This window comes from Thamnophis sirtalis, unplaced genomic scaffold, assembly GCF_051295495.1.
Source record: "Thamnophis sirtalis isolate CommonGarterSnake01/CBP01778 unplaced genomic scaffold, rThaSir2_p1.2 scaffold_5, whole genome shotgun sequence".
Lineage (NCBI taxonomy): Eukaryota > Metazoa > Chordata > Lepidosauria > Squamata > Natricidae > Thamnophis > Thamnophis sirtalis.
Window position 1 is genome coordinate 32593535 of NW_028261385.1, and position 16558 is coordinate 32610092.

At 38.0% G+C, this 16558-nt stretch overlaps 1 protein-coding gene across 5 annotated transcripts in view; it reads left to right on the top strand.

Annotated features, from left to right (window-relative positions):
* MAST4 (microtubule associated serine/threonine kinase family member 4) overlaps positions 1 to 16558 on the top strand; it is a 216035-nt gene that overhangs the window by 72672 nt on the left and 126805 nt on the right. For 2 of the 5 annotated variants that reach the window (XM_087715576.1, XM_087715577.1), the window contains exon 4: positions 13195 to 13269. The exons of the other annotated variants lie outside the window; for them this stretch is intronic. In XM_087715576.1, the coding sequence (XP_087571702.1) occupies positions 13195 to 13269 (75 nt within the window). The remainder of the gene's footprint in view (positions 1 to 13194; positions 13270 to 16558) is intronic. 5 annotated transcript variants of the gene reach the window in all.

Sequence of the window (16558 nt, forward strand, 5' to 3'; positions counted from 1 at the left end):
CTTTTTTAAAACAAAAAACAAAAACAACCACCTGATGTTAAACAGGAAAAACAATAACAGAAAATTAGCCAGGAAGTTTTATAAATATATATATTGCTCCTTTGTTAACAACCTATTTTTTCTCCAGGAACTTAAGTTATCTTATGTGGAAGATCTTCTTTTATTTTATATGCACAACAGCAAGCCAGTGAAGTAGGATGGCCTGAGATCAACTGACAGGCTGAGCTTCCATTGCTGAGGTGAAATTTGAACCAATTCTGTTAACTGTGTATCCCTAGATTTCTAGGTTTTGTGTTGAAACCAAATCTTTGATTCACTTTTGTCCTAAAGATTAAAGGTTAGTCTAAACCTTAACCCCTATAATATATTGACTATTTGTTTTTCTTTCAAATTGTTGGCATAATACTGAACAATAAAGAACGTTAAGTGGTTGTCCAAGTAGCTCACAGCCTTTTCTGAGATTTTGGAAGGCTCATGCCTGCAAAAAGGCCTCGCATGATTTGGAAAAGTGTGAGCCGGCTTTGGAAAGAAGACGTGGGGCAGCCAGCAGTTGCCTTGCATAGGGCCAGGCTGGACACACTTTATCAGTAGTGGGAGGAAGATGATGGTGAAGGTCTGCTGGAGAGCACCAGGGCTGGCTGGGGGTTTGTGCTGTGTCACTGTGGTAGCTGGACACAGCACAGGTTTTAAGGAAGCACGGCATGGTGGCACCATTGGGCCTGAACTAGAGGCCAGGAGTGGTACCCTGGACCCAACGTTGCAGTATTTCCACTTCCGCTGAGCTGTGCCACTGTGTAGGACAGCCAAAAAGGGTATAAATGGGAGAGGTAGGCAATAATTTACAGGTGTTATAAAGCCCCAGTGGTAATGTGTTTAAAATTCAGTCACTTGGCAACCGTGTGTGCTTTATTCGAAGCTACTGAGGAATGAGAGGAGGCTTGTGTAACGATCAAGGCTTTATTAACAGGATGTAACAATGTGGGTTGAAATTATGGGTGGCCTGCCAAGTGCCTGAATTTTAATCACATAATCACTGTGATGTTATAATGCCTGTAACTTTAGGAACCAGAATAAGTATCATTTTTTTCAGTGCTGCTGTAACTACAAATGTTTGCTGAATGAATTTTTGTTAAGCGAGGACTACCTGTAGGATTTCTTTTGGTAACATTGTCTCTATATTGAATGCTTATGGCTTCACTGTTTACTTGTTTGTTCCAGTTTTTTTTTTCTTATTGAGGATTAAATTCAGATTTGATATGTTTTAAATCTAAGATAACCTGGCCTAAACTTCTAGTAGATATTGGATAGCCTGAAGTTGCAGGAAAGGCTGGACTTCAAATCAGGAATTAACAACAATATGTCCTCCTCAGAAGAGGAGTCATCTCACAGGTTCATCAAAGCTGTCCATTTGCTATCTATCCTAATTCTTTATATGAATATAAAAGTCCTAATAACTTAGCAGAGAAGTGCATATATAATATCAGTTGTCTCTGCACTGAGATTGGCCAGAGGCTCTGCATATATTCTCAGCACAATTGCTTATTGTGTCATCACTTGACATAAGCCCCTATCCATATCTCAGAATTCCCTTCTGAGAAGTATGAATAATTTTAACTAACATTAAGTGGAAGTTTATTTCATATTTTTGAAAGTAATATTTCCCTTGAAGCAAATTACTGGACCCTACAATGTTAATGTGATTTGACACATGCTTTTGTTTAGGCTGGTAAATTTTGTGCTGCATTTCAGATTTGAAGGCCAGAAGCAGTTTATCCAGTGTGTCTTTTTCTAGAATTCTCCAACTGCTTTAAGGAGTAGAGTAATAATACTATTGTCAACCAAATATGGAGCCATACAGTGAAGAAACTCTATTTTTAAACTGTTATCTACTTTGAGTTTACATGACCAAATAAATGATATAGCATTCTTAGAAAGAATTATATAGTTTCCATAATTGCCTTGAATCTGAAACTATACTCATACCTTCCTCTTATTTACTCCTTTACTCTAAATCTGACTAAAGCTTTTCAAATATTTATAGTTCTTAAATGAGTACTTGAAACGTTTTTACTGGAAAGTTCATCATAAAAGGAACTAAGTTGCATGATATGTGCAGCACTACCTAATATCAAATGTCACTTTATTTTTTGAATTTTTAATTTTTTTTTCACTTTGAAATAGGAAATGTAACATATAGTCAAGTTGCTGCGATTTTAAGCTAATGTTGGAAGAACTAACAACAAAATTTTATTCTTCTGAGAACCCACCAATCCTGGAATAAATAACTTTTTAAAATTCCAGATGGCATATTCGTGATTATTTTAAGTAGCATCATAGGTCCTGGGATCCCTGCTTTGTTAAGTTTTGAAATTTATCACATTAGATTATTTTTTAAGAATGTAAATATTTTACCTAAATCATTTCAATTTGAAAGTCATCTGATTCTACAGTGATTCTGGGTGACTTACAGTTAAAAAGGAAACAATTTATAGCAAAGAAGAAAATGCACAGCTGAAGGGAAGACAGAACCAAAAACCAATCTACCAAACCACTGCCATCCAGGTAGTTAATGTCTTGTGAAAATCAAAAGGATTGAAGCAGTACAGATCTCTGATGACAATGATGATGATATGTCATCGTCTTTCTTAGTACTTAGCAACCGCATAGTTATATTTTCTCCATGATGATCTGTCTCTTAATTTGATTCTTCAGCTCTTCCAATCATGCACTTATCATTACTGTAACTGACTCATTTTGCTACTGATGATCTTCTTCCCTTCCCTTCCACCTTTCCTAACATTAGAGTCTTTCCAGAGAGATAGCTTTTCACAAATGCATCCAAAGTAGGATAATTTGAGCCTGGTCATTTGTGTTTTGAGTGCAAACTCTTGGTTGATTTATATTATTATTTGTTTGTTTGTTTTGTGGCCTGTCCATGTTATTCTCAGGAGTCTTCTCAAACACCAATATTCAGAAGCATCGATGCTCTTCCTATCCCATTTCTTTAAAGTTCAATATGGATTTCTGAATGGATATAATTCAGTGGTGGGTTCTGGATCCCGTTCCAACCAGTATGGTTGGAATTGGCTCAGCGGCGTCCACATGGATGCATGTAGCATGCACGCACATGTCCACAGTGTGCGCATGCATCTTAGTACCTCCATGAGCCTCTGTGATGTTCCAGCTGCTCAGTGGAGCATTGTGCAGGCGCTGTATGCGCCATGTGCGTGCACGTAAGCTCTGAAGACTTAAAAGACTGGTAAGGAGTTCGGGTGGACGGGTGGGCCCTCCTCCGGAGCACCATACTGGAGTATCCGATGCTCCAGGCAGGCTCCAGTATGCCCGTACCTCCTGTAAGCCACCACTGATACAATTCCACAGGAGAGGAGCCATTAGAAAGAAGGCAGATTTCCTGAGTCTTGTTGAATATGTGAGATATGGAGAATGTCCATCTAGGTGACCGCATTGTATGGGCGGAAATATCTGGAGATAGGATGTACCCAAGTAGCCAGGCTCTAAGCTATGAAAGATTTTTTAAGGGATAACTTTACACCTCAGATTCTACCTGGAAACCAACTGTTCCGCAGCAGGCAAAGTAGCAGGGACTTGTGGATGTTTTGCAATGTACCTATCACTGCCCATTGCCACTGCATTGGATGAGTGTTCTTGGAGGACAGTCCTATGTAGACTGCAGTTCAGGTGTTCAGTTGAGAGGTGAGAATGGCATGAATGAATGTCTGATTAAAGGCATTCTGGGTTCAGCTAGTGGACCAGATGAACCTCTGCAAAGACCCTTTTGGCCAAAAGTTGTCACCTGCTCTTTAAGCCTAGGGGACTCCCAGATTGTATCCTAGTCATGCATGGAGAAGTGCAACCCCATCAAAGACTAAAGATACAATGTCCCCAGAATAAAGCAAGGAAAACAAACCAAGCTACGGAGTCAGATCATGTTACTGAGTCTATTTTTCCCCATCCAGTCACATAGTCCCCAGGCACTGGATGATGATTTTAAGAAGAAAGCCAAAATGTTTGTATTAATGTCTTAGCATCACTTGATCTTTCATTATGCATTTGAACTGAAGTCGATTACAGAATTTAATACTTATAATTCAGAGCAGTCAAAGGAGTCAACGTGCATGAATTTTAAAAATTAATGCACGTTGCTTTTGGTACAGACAAAAGAGTAACTGCCTGTTGTGCAGTGAGGGGATTTACTTGACAGGTTTTTGTGAATACTGAAATTGTTGCCCTTATTATAGTTTGACAGTTGAAATTAAGTGTTTTAGCAGCTTGAAATAAAAATTGATAAGAATATTGACTATAGACCATGGATAGAAGCATAGGGAGAAATATAAAGGCCAGATATAAAATGGGATTATACTACATTTTCAAATTTCTCTACAAATAAAAGGAAGGACTTTTTTTTAAAAAAAGTAATAGCTTTTGCTTCTCATTGCAAAGATGAATGAGTGATCACATACAATGCAATGCATAAATAAATTTTCATGACAGTGATATTATTTCTCATAGGTGCACAAAATCTATATTGTTTCATAACTCTGTGGCTACTAATAAAACTACATGTGTGTGTGGGGCACTATAATTGACATTCAAGTGTCCAATGGTATATTATCATTGGGAGGAAAACTGAATATGTTCACAAGTATGTTTGTATGATTTTTCAAATATAGGAATATGGCGCTTTTGTAAGTCAAATACATAGATAAAAAGTAGTGCTGAAAACTGATGGCTTTGTTTCTGGATTTTAGCAATGTGATTTGGGCACATGGATTTTATATGCAACTGATGGGTTGCAAATTGCTTACTTTTATATTAGTAGATGCACCAGGAAAATGAACAATGAAAGATGCAAGTTTTGTGCCACTCCTATAAGCTACTCCTTGACTTACAACCATTCATTTAGAGACTGTTTGAAGTTTTATTTATTTATATAAATAAACCTTTCAGAAACTGGCTGCCTGTCTTGCTTGGGATTCACAGAGAAACAGACAGCTCTGGGGCTGGTTAGCACATTGAAAGGTGTTGAAAGGTATTCTGATCGTGTTCTCTTGAGTGTATTTGGAAATCTCAATTGGTCTAGAATGCTGCAATCTATTTGTAAATAGAAGTTGCATATAGAGATCCTGTGACTACCATTAAAAAACTGTCTGGCTTCTGTTTGGTTTCTGAGTATAAGCTCTTTAGAATTCACGCCCTGTGTAGTTGAGTGATATTACATTTTTATTAGCATTTAAAAGCTTATTAGCTTTTAAAAAGACAGTTAAAACACATCATTTTGTATAGACTGCTAATTTTAGCTGGTAACATTAATAATTTTGTTTATTTTACTTGTTTGTCTTAATTGTTATTTTTACAGTTTTTAAATTAGTTTTTGTTGTTAACTGCTGAGAGACTTCAGAGTTTGGAGTGTATAAGTTAAATACAAATAATTCTAATCCTGAATGCTTTAGAGGTAAAACATTTGAAAGACTACCTTCTATAAAATGAATTTGTCTCTTGAGTTATCTTCAGAAGCCTTCTTCTGAGGATCAGTAATCCCCAAGATCCGTGAAAACTTTTGGTTGGGTTTAAAGAGAGGTTCTGGCCTAAGAGTAATTTGAGTCCCCAAAGACCCATTTGTAAACCACTGAAACCTGTTATACAGTTGCCAAAATCAGTGGCATAATGTCATGCTATTGTGAGATGTGAAATGCACAAAAATTAGCTCCAAAGATCTGTTCAACATTGTTTAAAAAACAAAACTTTGCTAACCGTGCTCTGACAAAGAAGATAGATCTTAGACCTACCCACAATCATTGCATTACCTTTTGTATCCTTGTATCTTCTATACCAGGGGTCGGCAACCTTAAACACTCAAAGAGCCATAAATGTCCTAACCGAAAGCCCCCTTTTCAATTCTGGAGCCAACCAGAAATCCGGTTCCCCCAGGATAGAGTCTTCTCCTAGTGTGGCATCCTTTTTCTCTGCTGACCGGAAGTCTGGTTCCCCCACCATAAAGTCTCCTTGTAGCGTAGTGTCCTTTTTCCTCTGCCTGTCCTAACCAAAAGCCCTAACCCTATCAATTGTGGAGGCGACTTGCTACAGGGAGCCTCAACAGAGGGATGAAAGAACCACATGCGGCTCCAGAGCCACAGGTTTCTGACCCCTGTTTTATACCAACCTTTATTTTATGCTCTTTCTTTTTATGTCTGACCTCTAGTCAATAAAAAAAAATCATACCTGGCTTATCCTGAATAAAACCTATATTCTAATTAGGAGCATTTCAGAAGTTGGTAAAGACCTCCTTTATTTTATTTTATTTGTAAACAATTTATGTGTTTGTCTTTTTGTTACTGTTTTCTCTCCATGTGTTAGAGATTGTACTGTTTGTTATGAGCTTCTAGAACTCTGTGGAGGATAATTGTGATTGAATTAACCGCACCTATCTTAGCCCTATTCCTATTGGTACATAAGTAAATAAATAAATTGCGATTTTTGTTAATTGGCTTTCAATGAAAAATGGTTGGAAAACCAGAACTGTGCACTGCTGAATTTAGCTATCTTTTTTATTTTTTCTCAATTAAATTGCTTATTAGAAGTTTGTACTTCTGAACAATATGTGGCTTTACTTCTCAAATTAGTTGTATCTGGACGTGCCTTTAATTTCCATTGAGTTCATTTTTGTTGTCGTACCAGGTAACAGTGTATTTGCTTGCTTTGTCTTATGTTTTTGAAACATTTAGCCCATTTGCCAAGTTTTCTCCAGGCTCTTCATTTTTTAATTGTCTATCCTGCTATTATCAAAGCTATTAAGCTTCACAAAAGGGTTAACACAATCCCTGTGGCTTCACTATTCCTGTAGTCTAGTAGCCTCCTGTAACAGAAGCAGAACCTGCTAAGTTAATAGCTAGAGTATTTGGCATTTGGCCAAACTAAATGTCTGTAGCCTGTATCGTACTTCTCATTAATGACTTTTTGTAATTGCACCAACATTTCTTGATAATGTGTACAATATGTTACCAAACTGACTATTTAGTGTTCTGTTTGAAAGGAAAGCATAAACTTAATGTTCCTTCATGTCAAATCTATTATCAAGCAATATGTCTTGATAAAAGAATCTGAGGATATTTTGAATAGGATTACATTTTTAGTTTGTCATTGTGGTCTCTGTGATTCAGAGTTTATTATTGCACAGAACCCTGCAATTGAGTCTTCAAATATCATACGCTCAGCATGTTTGTCTTAGATTGATCAATTCCTTTTTTTAATCATCTTTTTTTTAAAAAATAGTTTTTTTCATATGTCATTTGATGAAATCTTGGAGTTATACTTTTTACAGAAGGGATTATTCAGAGCAGGGGTGTCAAACTGGTGGCCCAAAGGCCAAATGCGTTACATGCAAGCCATGCCCATTCTAGCTCTGCAAATGGAAAAAACGTCACGAAATGTCATGTGACAGCAAAGTCACGCTGCGAGTTTGACACCTGTAGTTTAGAGATATCTTTGTGTTGTTCATGAAGGTTTGTTATATGGTACAACTGAGCTTGGATGAATGCTTAGAGCCAAGGTGGCGCAGTGGTTAAATGCAGCACTGCAGGCTACTGCTAGATCAGCAGGTCAGCGGTTCAAATCTCACTGGCTCAGGGTTGACTCAGCCTTCCATCCTTCCGAGGTGGGTAAAATGAGGACCCAGATTGTTGGGGGCAATATGCTGACTCTCTGTAAACCGCTTAGAGAGGCCTGAAAGGCCTATGAAGCGGTATATAAGTCTACTGCTATTGCTATTGCTATTAGAATAACATGGTTCTTGAATCAGATTTCAGGCCCAGGCCTGAAGTAGCATTGATTATGCTTGATTCTGTCTTGGTAACTGAAGGCTATGAAGAGGGAAATGCTTGCTAGGTTGAGAGTGAGTTATAACATCCTCTTCCTCTTCCTTGTTCATATTGTTCCTTGCTCAAACCCATCGGCCCCCAATCCATACATGTACAACTTACAGCCTTCTCCAAGTGGACTGCTAAAGCCTCTTCCTATACTCCTAACTAGTCCTCTGTCACTGGATTGGTGGGGTACTCACTCATCTAGCACTCATTACTCTAATTACCACTGCTTTATTTTCATGTTGTTACATATTTGATGGCTGGGCTCTTTGAGTTTTTCATTTCCCGCTACTTTTATCTGTCAGCTTTTCATATAGCCTCTATAGAGGTAATCATCTCAGGTGCTGAGGTTTGATCCTTCAGACTGTACCTGGTCCGGCATACAAATGAAGGACACCATATTGCTTAAGAATTTTAACTTGCCAAAATGTTTTTTGGTTTTCTTCTTTAATCAAAACCTGAATCTCCTTGTATGGCAGCTACTTCTTTTGGAAGGTATACAATGAGGTTACTGATTTATAAACATCTGACCTTCCTCTAGTAAGAAAAGTCCACAAGCAGGTAACTGGCTGAGGTACTACTTGTAGGGGCTATTTGTCAAGTCACAAAGTTTATCTATCTACCTTGAATTTTTTCATATAAATGTTCTTCTAGTGTATTTATTAGGAACTGAGCAGGGAAGCATTTGTGGTCTAAGAAAAGTGATGAAGCACACCAAAACTTTAACATTGATTTATAAAGTTCTTAGTGGTTTGTAGGAAGAATAGAACGGATTACCTTCGAGACCGGCTACTGCCACATACCTCCCAGCGGCCAGTAAGATCCCACAGATTGGGCCTCCTTCAGATGCCGTCAGCCAGACAGTGTCAGCTGGCAGGCTCCCAGAGGAGAGCCTTCTCTGTGGCTGCTCCGACTCTCTGGAATCAGCTACCCCCAGATATCCGGACCATACCCACTCTCATGGCCTTCAGGAAAGCTGTAAAAACCTGGCTGTTCCGGCGGGCCTGGGTCTGTTGACCTCATTGTTGAGGTCCAGCCACGGTTAGAATGAATGCATGTGGTTTTGTGATTTTAAACTGTCTTTTTTCTTTTTCTTTTTCTTTCTCTTTTTCTTCTTTTGTAAGCCGCCCTTCGGGATTGGGCAGCATATAAATTTTAATAATAAATAAATAAATAAATACATAAATACATAAATAAATAAATTTTGTGCAAATAACTGGAAGAACTATATTCAATCTGTAAAAGACTAATTTTGTTCTGACTAGGTCTTCTAGGCTGCATAAATGAGGGGAAGAGAGATTCAGGATTTTATATTGAAATTCCTATACATTTGAATGCATTGTAAAAATGATATATACATTTTCAGTAAAACAACTTTAGAATATTGAGAACAAAACAGACTATTTGAATATATTTTAGAATATATTGGTGACTATAATACTAAATCTTACTCTTAGGAAAGGGGTTAATGATTAGAGTAAACTAAACCATGTGTATTTGTGAGAATCCCTATGATCCTAAATTAAGTTTATCATTTTACAGAGAGGCAGTAGTGATGCCCCAAACTTTGTAACATTTTGTTTCAAAGAACTACATTTTGGAAAACTCTGAAAGAGTAAATCCAAAAGGCATATCAGAAATACTGCTTTTATTTTTTTGTCCACAAGAAATGTTAACAGGTATCATCTAGTGAACAGACTTATATTTTAAAGGCCAAACAGAATTCTTTAAACTTTTCTATTTTTTTTAGTTGTCATATATTGAAGTTTTCCAAGGGAAATATTTTTTTTAAAAAAAGAAGTAAAACTCTTAAAAACCAGAAATAAAACTGTTAAATACTGCAAAGTTGTTAAAATAGTTTAAAAGCATCAAATAAAAAATCAGTGACATTATATATGAACTTACAAATATAGTAGATAAAACAAACAGCAGCAGAAAAAAATAATTAACAGGACAGAACAAAAAGATACTTAGTAAACACCAAAATGAAGGGATAGTTGCCAGTTGAACTTTTACCAGCCTACATTGGTAAACACAACTCCCAATTCATTTTTTCACCAAATGAATCATTTGAATAGATAGAGAGGTTTACTTGTAAACATTTCACTTTCAAAATTTCTGGTTTAATATCTAAATATTTTAAATTAGCCAGTTTCTTCAAAAGCTTTCAATCTTTTTTTCATATAAGGAACCATAAACATTATAAAGATTGTTTCAGTGAAAGTGCTGCTTTCTTGCTCAGCAATATCTCTGCTGATTTTTTAAAATGAAAAATAGGAAGCACATGATTATCCATTCCAATCTATTATCTCCAGAAAGAAGAACCATCCATTAACAAAACCTCCTTGCTGGCATGGGCTTTAATTTATTGGTTCCCATCCAGATCATTACCACAGGCAAGCAGTGTTGTACAATACTCACTTCTAAATATCTCACTAGGTGTTGATAGAGGAAGGAGAAAGAGCTGCCTTGTGTATTGTACATTAAATTATTTCAGCAGATTTATTTCTCTATTTAACAGATTTCTCTATGAAACGGGAATGAGTACAAAAGGATGAGAATCCTATAGTGTCTGGGAGAATCAAGTAGCATTCCCCTGATTTTTATCTGGCAAAGATGATTCCCCAGAGTGATCAAGTCAGTTCCAATTAGGTCTTTGCAATGTTTTGCATTTGATGATGAAAAATATATCTGTTATGTATGAGGGGGGTTGTTGTAGCATCTGTAGGCAACTTCTTCTATCAGCTGCGTCTTTCCCAGGATTATATGACTTCACTGTGCAGCAGAATGACATTAAGAAATGTAGTATTAAAGGATAAAGTAGCTTTTTCCTTTTTATTGGAAAATTCATAGTAGCTTTATAAAAATGCATAGCCATGGAAATGCCTATTTCACAATATAAGGTGGGGAAAGTTATAAAAATGTTAGCACTTTATTTTTATATAACTTTTAGAATAGATAGATACATAGATGAACACAATATTTTTCTTGCCCTTGTGGCATTTTCTTTATATATAATTTATGTAGTAACTACAAAACATAACGATGAGTCTAGCAATTATTTACTTGTTGTCTCCTAAAGATAGCCATGCAGAATATAATGGTGAATATTCTTCATTTGAGGTTATCCATGTGGAAATAGACAAAATAAAGGTAAACAGTCATCCTGATTAAGTATATTGGTGCAACAAACCTTTAAGAAGTAATAGATGTCAGTCTAAATAATGAATGATATTGGTTTAATTACAGCTCAAGAGAATATATAATCCATGTAATGTATGAATACCATCATGTCATTATTTATTCTTTGAAACCACATAGATAGATTTTCTTCATGACAATCTGTCCCTAAGCCTGGTCATCCAATGGGGCACTCATCACCACTATAACAGTGTCCACCCATCTTGCTGCTGATTGTCCTCTTCTTTTTCCTTCCATTTTTCCAAGCATCAGAACCTTCTCTAGAGAGCTAGGCCTTCTCATAATGCATCCTAAATAGGATGATTTGAGTCTGATTTCTTTGATTGTTGAGTGAAAATTTAGGGTTGATTTGTGATTCATTTATCGTGTTTTTAGCTGTCCTCTGTATTTTCAGGAATCTTTTCCATCACTAAAGTTCCAAAGCATCTATACTCTTCCTATCCTGCTTCTTCATGGTCATCTTTTGTTTCCATAGAGTATCACAGAAGAATACCATTGGTTGTACAATTCTGCTCTTTGTAGGTATTCAAAGGATTGCAAATCATGGCATTTGCATATCTGCTTTATCAAGTGCTAGTCTGTAATGTATTTCTTTAACGTTTGTTCTTTATTATATATGGTTGATCTTAAAAGGCACAAACTATCCACCAGTGTGATATCTTTGTTGTCAATTGTAAGGCCAGTTGTTGTACTTATTATCATTAGTTTGGTTTTATTTATATTTAACTTTATTTTTTTTTACCATGCTCCATTTATTCTGGAGTTTGCAGATCATTTGCATTTTTGGCTATCTAGTATTGCCAGGAGAGTAGGATATTGATGTGTCTTCCTCCAATTTTAAAATCACATTCACCTTCTTTTAATCCAGGTTCTTTTAATATATATTCAGCATATAAACTGAATAAATAAGGGGAGTAGGGTTGAAATTCTCCCGGTCGGCCCGGTTCAGCCCGGTTTGGCCGACCAGTAGGGACGATTGTCGTTGGTTCTGCGAACTGGTAATAAAAAAAAACTTTCCAAGGATCGCGCGGCTCAGCTGTGAGCTGTGCGATCCTCGGAAGCTTTCCCCCCTGCTTTTTAAAGCATTTTTTCCTGCTGGTTTGGGTGAATAGGCAGGAAAAATACTTTCAAGAAGCGGGAAAAAAAAGCTTCCGATGGTGGTGTGGCTCACAGCTGATCTACACAATCGTCAAAAGCTTCCCCCCACACTTTTAAAGCATTTTTTTCCTGCCTATTGGCCCGAACCGGCAGGAAAAAATGTTTTAAAAGTGGTGGGGGGAGCTTCCAATGATCATGTGGCTCAAGGTTGATCTGTGCAATCGTTGGAAGCTTCCCCCCCCCTTGCAAAGCATTTTTTTTCCTGCCAATTTGAGTGAATAGGCAGGAAAAAAATGCTTTAAAAAGTGGAGGGAAAGCTTCCAACAATCATGCGGATCATCTGGGAGCCACATGATCATCGGAAGCTTTTTCCCCCTCTGTTTTTAAAGCATCTTTTTCCTTCCTATTCACCTGAACTGGCAGCAAAAAATGTTTTAAAAAGTGGAAAAAGTTGGCCATGCCCTCCCAGTCATATGACCCTCCCAAGCCACGCCCACAGAACCGGTGACAAAAAAATAGATTTCACCACTGATGGGGAGTATACAGTCTTCTCACACTCCTTTGCCAGCCTGAAGCTTCACCATTCATTCACCATGTTCTTCTGTGCATACTGTATATATGTTTCACATGAGGCCAGTAAATGATGTGGGATTTTTCAAAACTGCTATATATAAACGATATACCTTTAACTGAGAAGTATGAAGATGTTTGGATGCAGAGGAAGAGTGCTTGAAATTAGAAAAATCACATGATTTGGCTGAATTGTGCTCATATCAATTATAATATTAATACTACTTGGTACCTATATTTTTTCAATATTAATATTGTTAGATTGTCTTATATTCTCCTTTATTGGTATTAAATTCTTAGAAATATAGTTAAATATATTTTAGTTAAATACTCTCCCTTTCCCTTTTCCAATCATTTCCCATTCCTTCCTTCCCATATTTCATCTTTTCCTGTCTTGCATTCCCCACCCTCACCCCCCATCCCAACGCATTCTATTCACTGTCAGGAAGGGATACCCCCGAAGAGCCATTTCAGCTCAATCCGGCATCGCCAGCGGCTAGTGGAACCAGCAGCTACAAAAGTGAGTGGGCTAAAGGGAAATTTAAATGTATCAAACAGGGGAAATATTTCGTGGCTTTCATAAATGTATGCTGGATATTTTACATTAGTATTCTTGTTAATCATAGGCAGCTGGTGTCCTTTGGGTACTGTTGGACTAGTGTAAGTTACTGTGAATATAGGAGTCCTTTCAGAAACATTTTACTCCAAAATCACAGGTGTAGTTTTCGGATTGCTATCAAAGCTAGCTCCTACAAAAAGTCCATGTTACATATTTAGGCAAGAAATGACATTTTAATGGATTTTTCTTCTTATTGTTTGCTTTTGCTAAAAGATTGTTTTATCTTTATATTCACATCCATGTCAAATTTGGGGCGAAAGTTATTTCTCACGAATTAATCTGGAAATAATTTAGGATTGCAAAAGATTTGTTTATTTTAAGAAAATTCTGGCTCCTTTCTATTTCTGGTCAGTTTTGGCTGCTGACATAGAGAAGCATTATAAAGGTATGGAAAAGTGTTGTCTCTTATGTCCTTCAGTTCTAGAGACAATGAAAATGAACTACGGTAAACCCATGATAGTGAACCGGTGGCACGCGTGACACAGGTGGCACACAGAACCCTCTCTGCAGGCACATGAAATGTTGCCCAGCTCAGCTCTACCGCGCCTGCGCTTCCCGCTGGCCATCTGATTTTTGGGTCTCTGCACATGGGAGGTGGGGGGAAGTGGGATACACACTTTCCTGTGGCCCATTTTTGCTCCCAGGAGGCTGCAGGGAGGCCTACTAGGCCCAAAACAGGGCACTGGGGGGGTTGCCCACACATGCATGTGGAATGGGTGAAACATGGGGGGCTTACGTGTGCATGCACAAAGGGCAGGGGGAGTGCAGGAGTCACATGCGCATGTGCAGGAGGCAGGGCACGCAGGGGGCATTCATGTGCACATTACATTAAGGGTGCAAGTGCTTTTGGCACATGATGACAAAATGGTTAGCCATCACAGAACTAAACTATCCTATATTGCACAATTTTTCTTTAAGGTATAATTGATATATACATTCTTTTTGAATAATGCGTCTGGTTTCTAATAATGTATTAAATATACTTTTATAACCAACAATATGTAGAAAAGAAAATGGTAGAAGAAATAATAATTGTTTTAAGAGACAGTTATTATTATGCTTTGAAATCTCTGTGTTAGGAATTAGCTGGTTTTTTTTTACTTTGCTTTGAAAGAATTTTTAAGACCAAACCTGTTTGAAGATCTTTTGTTTATAATTTTGACTATATATCTTATTTCCATATAACAGAATAGTAATGGAAATCTTCTTAAATAAGGTCATTCTTAACATTTTGGTTAATTGCAAAATTAACAAAATTTTGTTAATTTGTTGGTGTGTTTTTTTGTGTTTGTGTTTTATGTTCAAATTACAATTGTTTTGTGTTGTTGTCTTAGTTGTCTTTCAGCATTAATGGTTTCTGATTTCTGACATATAAGCCCATATACACATTATATGAGCTTCAAATTTTTAACCAAAGTATGAAAAATGGGTTTATTTATTTATTTTGATTTCTATAGCCATCAATCTCAGCAATTGACTCTGGGGTGTATCACAATTCAAAACATATATTACTATTAAACCTTAAAAAATGTTTTAAAACAATGAAACAGTAAAAAGTATTTAAACAGTAAGAACATTAAGAGTTTGAAGTATATACAAAGCCAAGATGGTGAAAAAAGTAAGGTTCTACATTTAGGCAAGAAAAACAAACTGCACAGGTACTATATGTGGTACCTTGCTTAATAGTAGTAACTGTAAGAGGGATCTTGGACTCCTAGTGGACAACCATTTAATGAACCAGCGATGTGCAGCAGCTGCCAAAAAAGCCAACACAATTCTAAGCTACATAAACAGAGAGATAGAATGAAGTTCATGTGAAGTGTTAATACCACTTTATAATGCCTTGGTAAGGCCACACTTGGAATACTGCATCCAGTTTTGGTTGCCACGATGTAAAATGTTTGTGCAGACACTAGAAAGAGTGCAGAGAAGAGCAACACAAATGATTATGGGAAAAGAAAGGGAAAATAAGGTGGTGTTACAACAGGAGGAAGGGATGGTTTGGTTTGGTTTGGTTTATTAGATTTATATGCCACCCTTCTCCCAAGGACTCAGGGCAGCGTACAACATTAAAAGAAACACATAATACAAAAGTTTAAAAAAAATTAAATAGAATATCCCAAACAAACTCAATAACATTTTTTAAAAAAATTCGAATTAAAATTAACAATGATCAATAATTTATTTTGTTTTGTTCAGGCCAGGCTGGCTTTCTGGAAAAGCCAACTTTTTAGGGTGCGTCAGAAGGACTGGACGTCGGGGATTATATGAAGGTCCGGGGGCAGCTCATTCCAGAGGGAAGGCACTCCCACAAGAAGGCTCTCCCCCTGGGGGTCGCTAGCCGACACTGTCTGGCCAATGGCACCCTGAGGAGGCCAACTCTGTGGGATCACACAGGACGGTGGGAGGCTACCGGTGGCAGTAGGTGGTCTCGCAGGTACCCTGGCCCTAAGCCATGGAGCGCTTTAAAGGTCATAATTAGTACCTTGAATCGCTCCCGGAAGACAACCGGCAACCAGTGCAGGCCGCCTAAGGGGTGTAACATGGGAGCACCTAGGTGCCCCCATGATAACCCACGCAGGCACATTCTGGACCAGTTGATGCCTCTGGGTGCTCTTTAAGGGCAGCTCCATGTAGAGAGCGTTACAGTAGTCCAGGCGAGAAAGGACGAGGGCATGAGTGACTGTGAACAGAGCATCCCAATCCAGGAAGGGGCGCAACTGACGTACCAGGCCAACCCGGTAAAAGGCCCCCTTGGTCATGGCCATCAGGTGTTCTTCTAAACTAAGCCGCATATCCAGGAGGACACCCAGATTGCGGGCCCCCTCTCATCAAAGATGGAACAAGAGGCACAAATCGGGATGACGGAAACCACAGCCACTCAGTCTTGGAGGGATTGAGCTTGAGCCTGTTCCTCCCCATCCAGATCCGCACAGCCTCCAGGCATCGAGACATCACGTCGAGGGCATCATTTGGGTGGTTTGGGATAGAGATGAAAAGTTGGGTATCATCAGCATATTGATGATACCATACCCCCAAACCATGGATGATCTCACCCAGTGGTTTCATATATATGTTGAACAGGAGGGGTGAGAGAACCGACCCCTGGGGCACCCCACAAGTGACGCGCCTCAGGGTCGATCCCTGCCCTCCAGTCAACACAAACTGCGACTGATCCGACAGGTAGGAG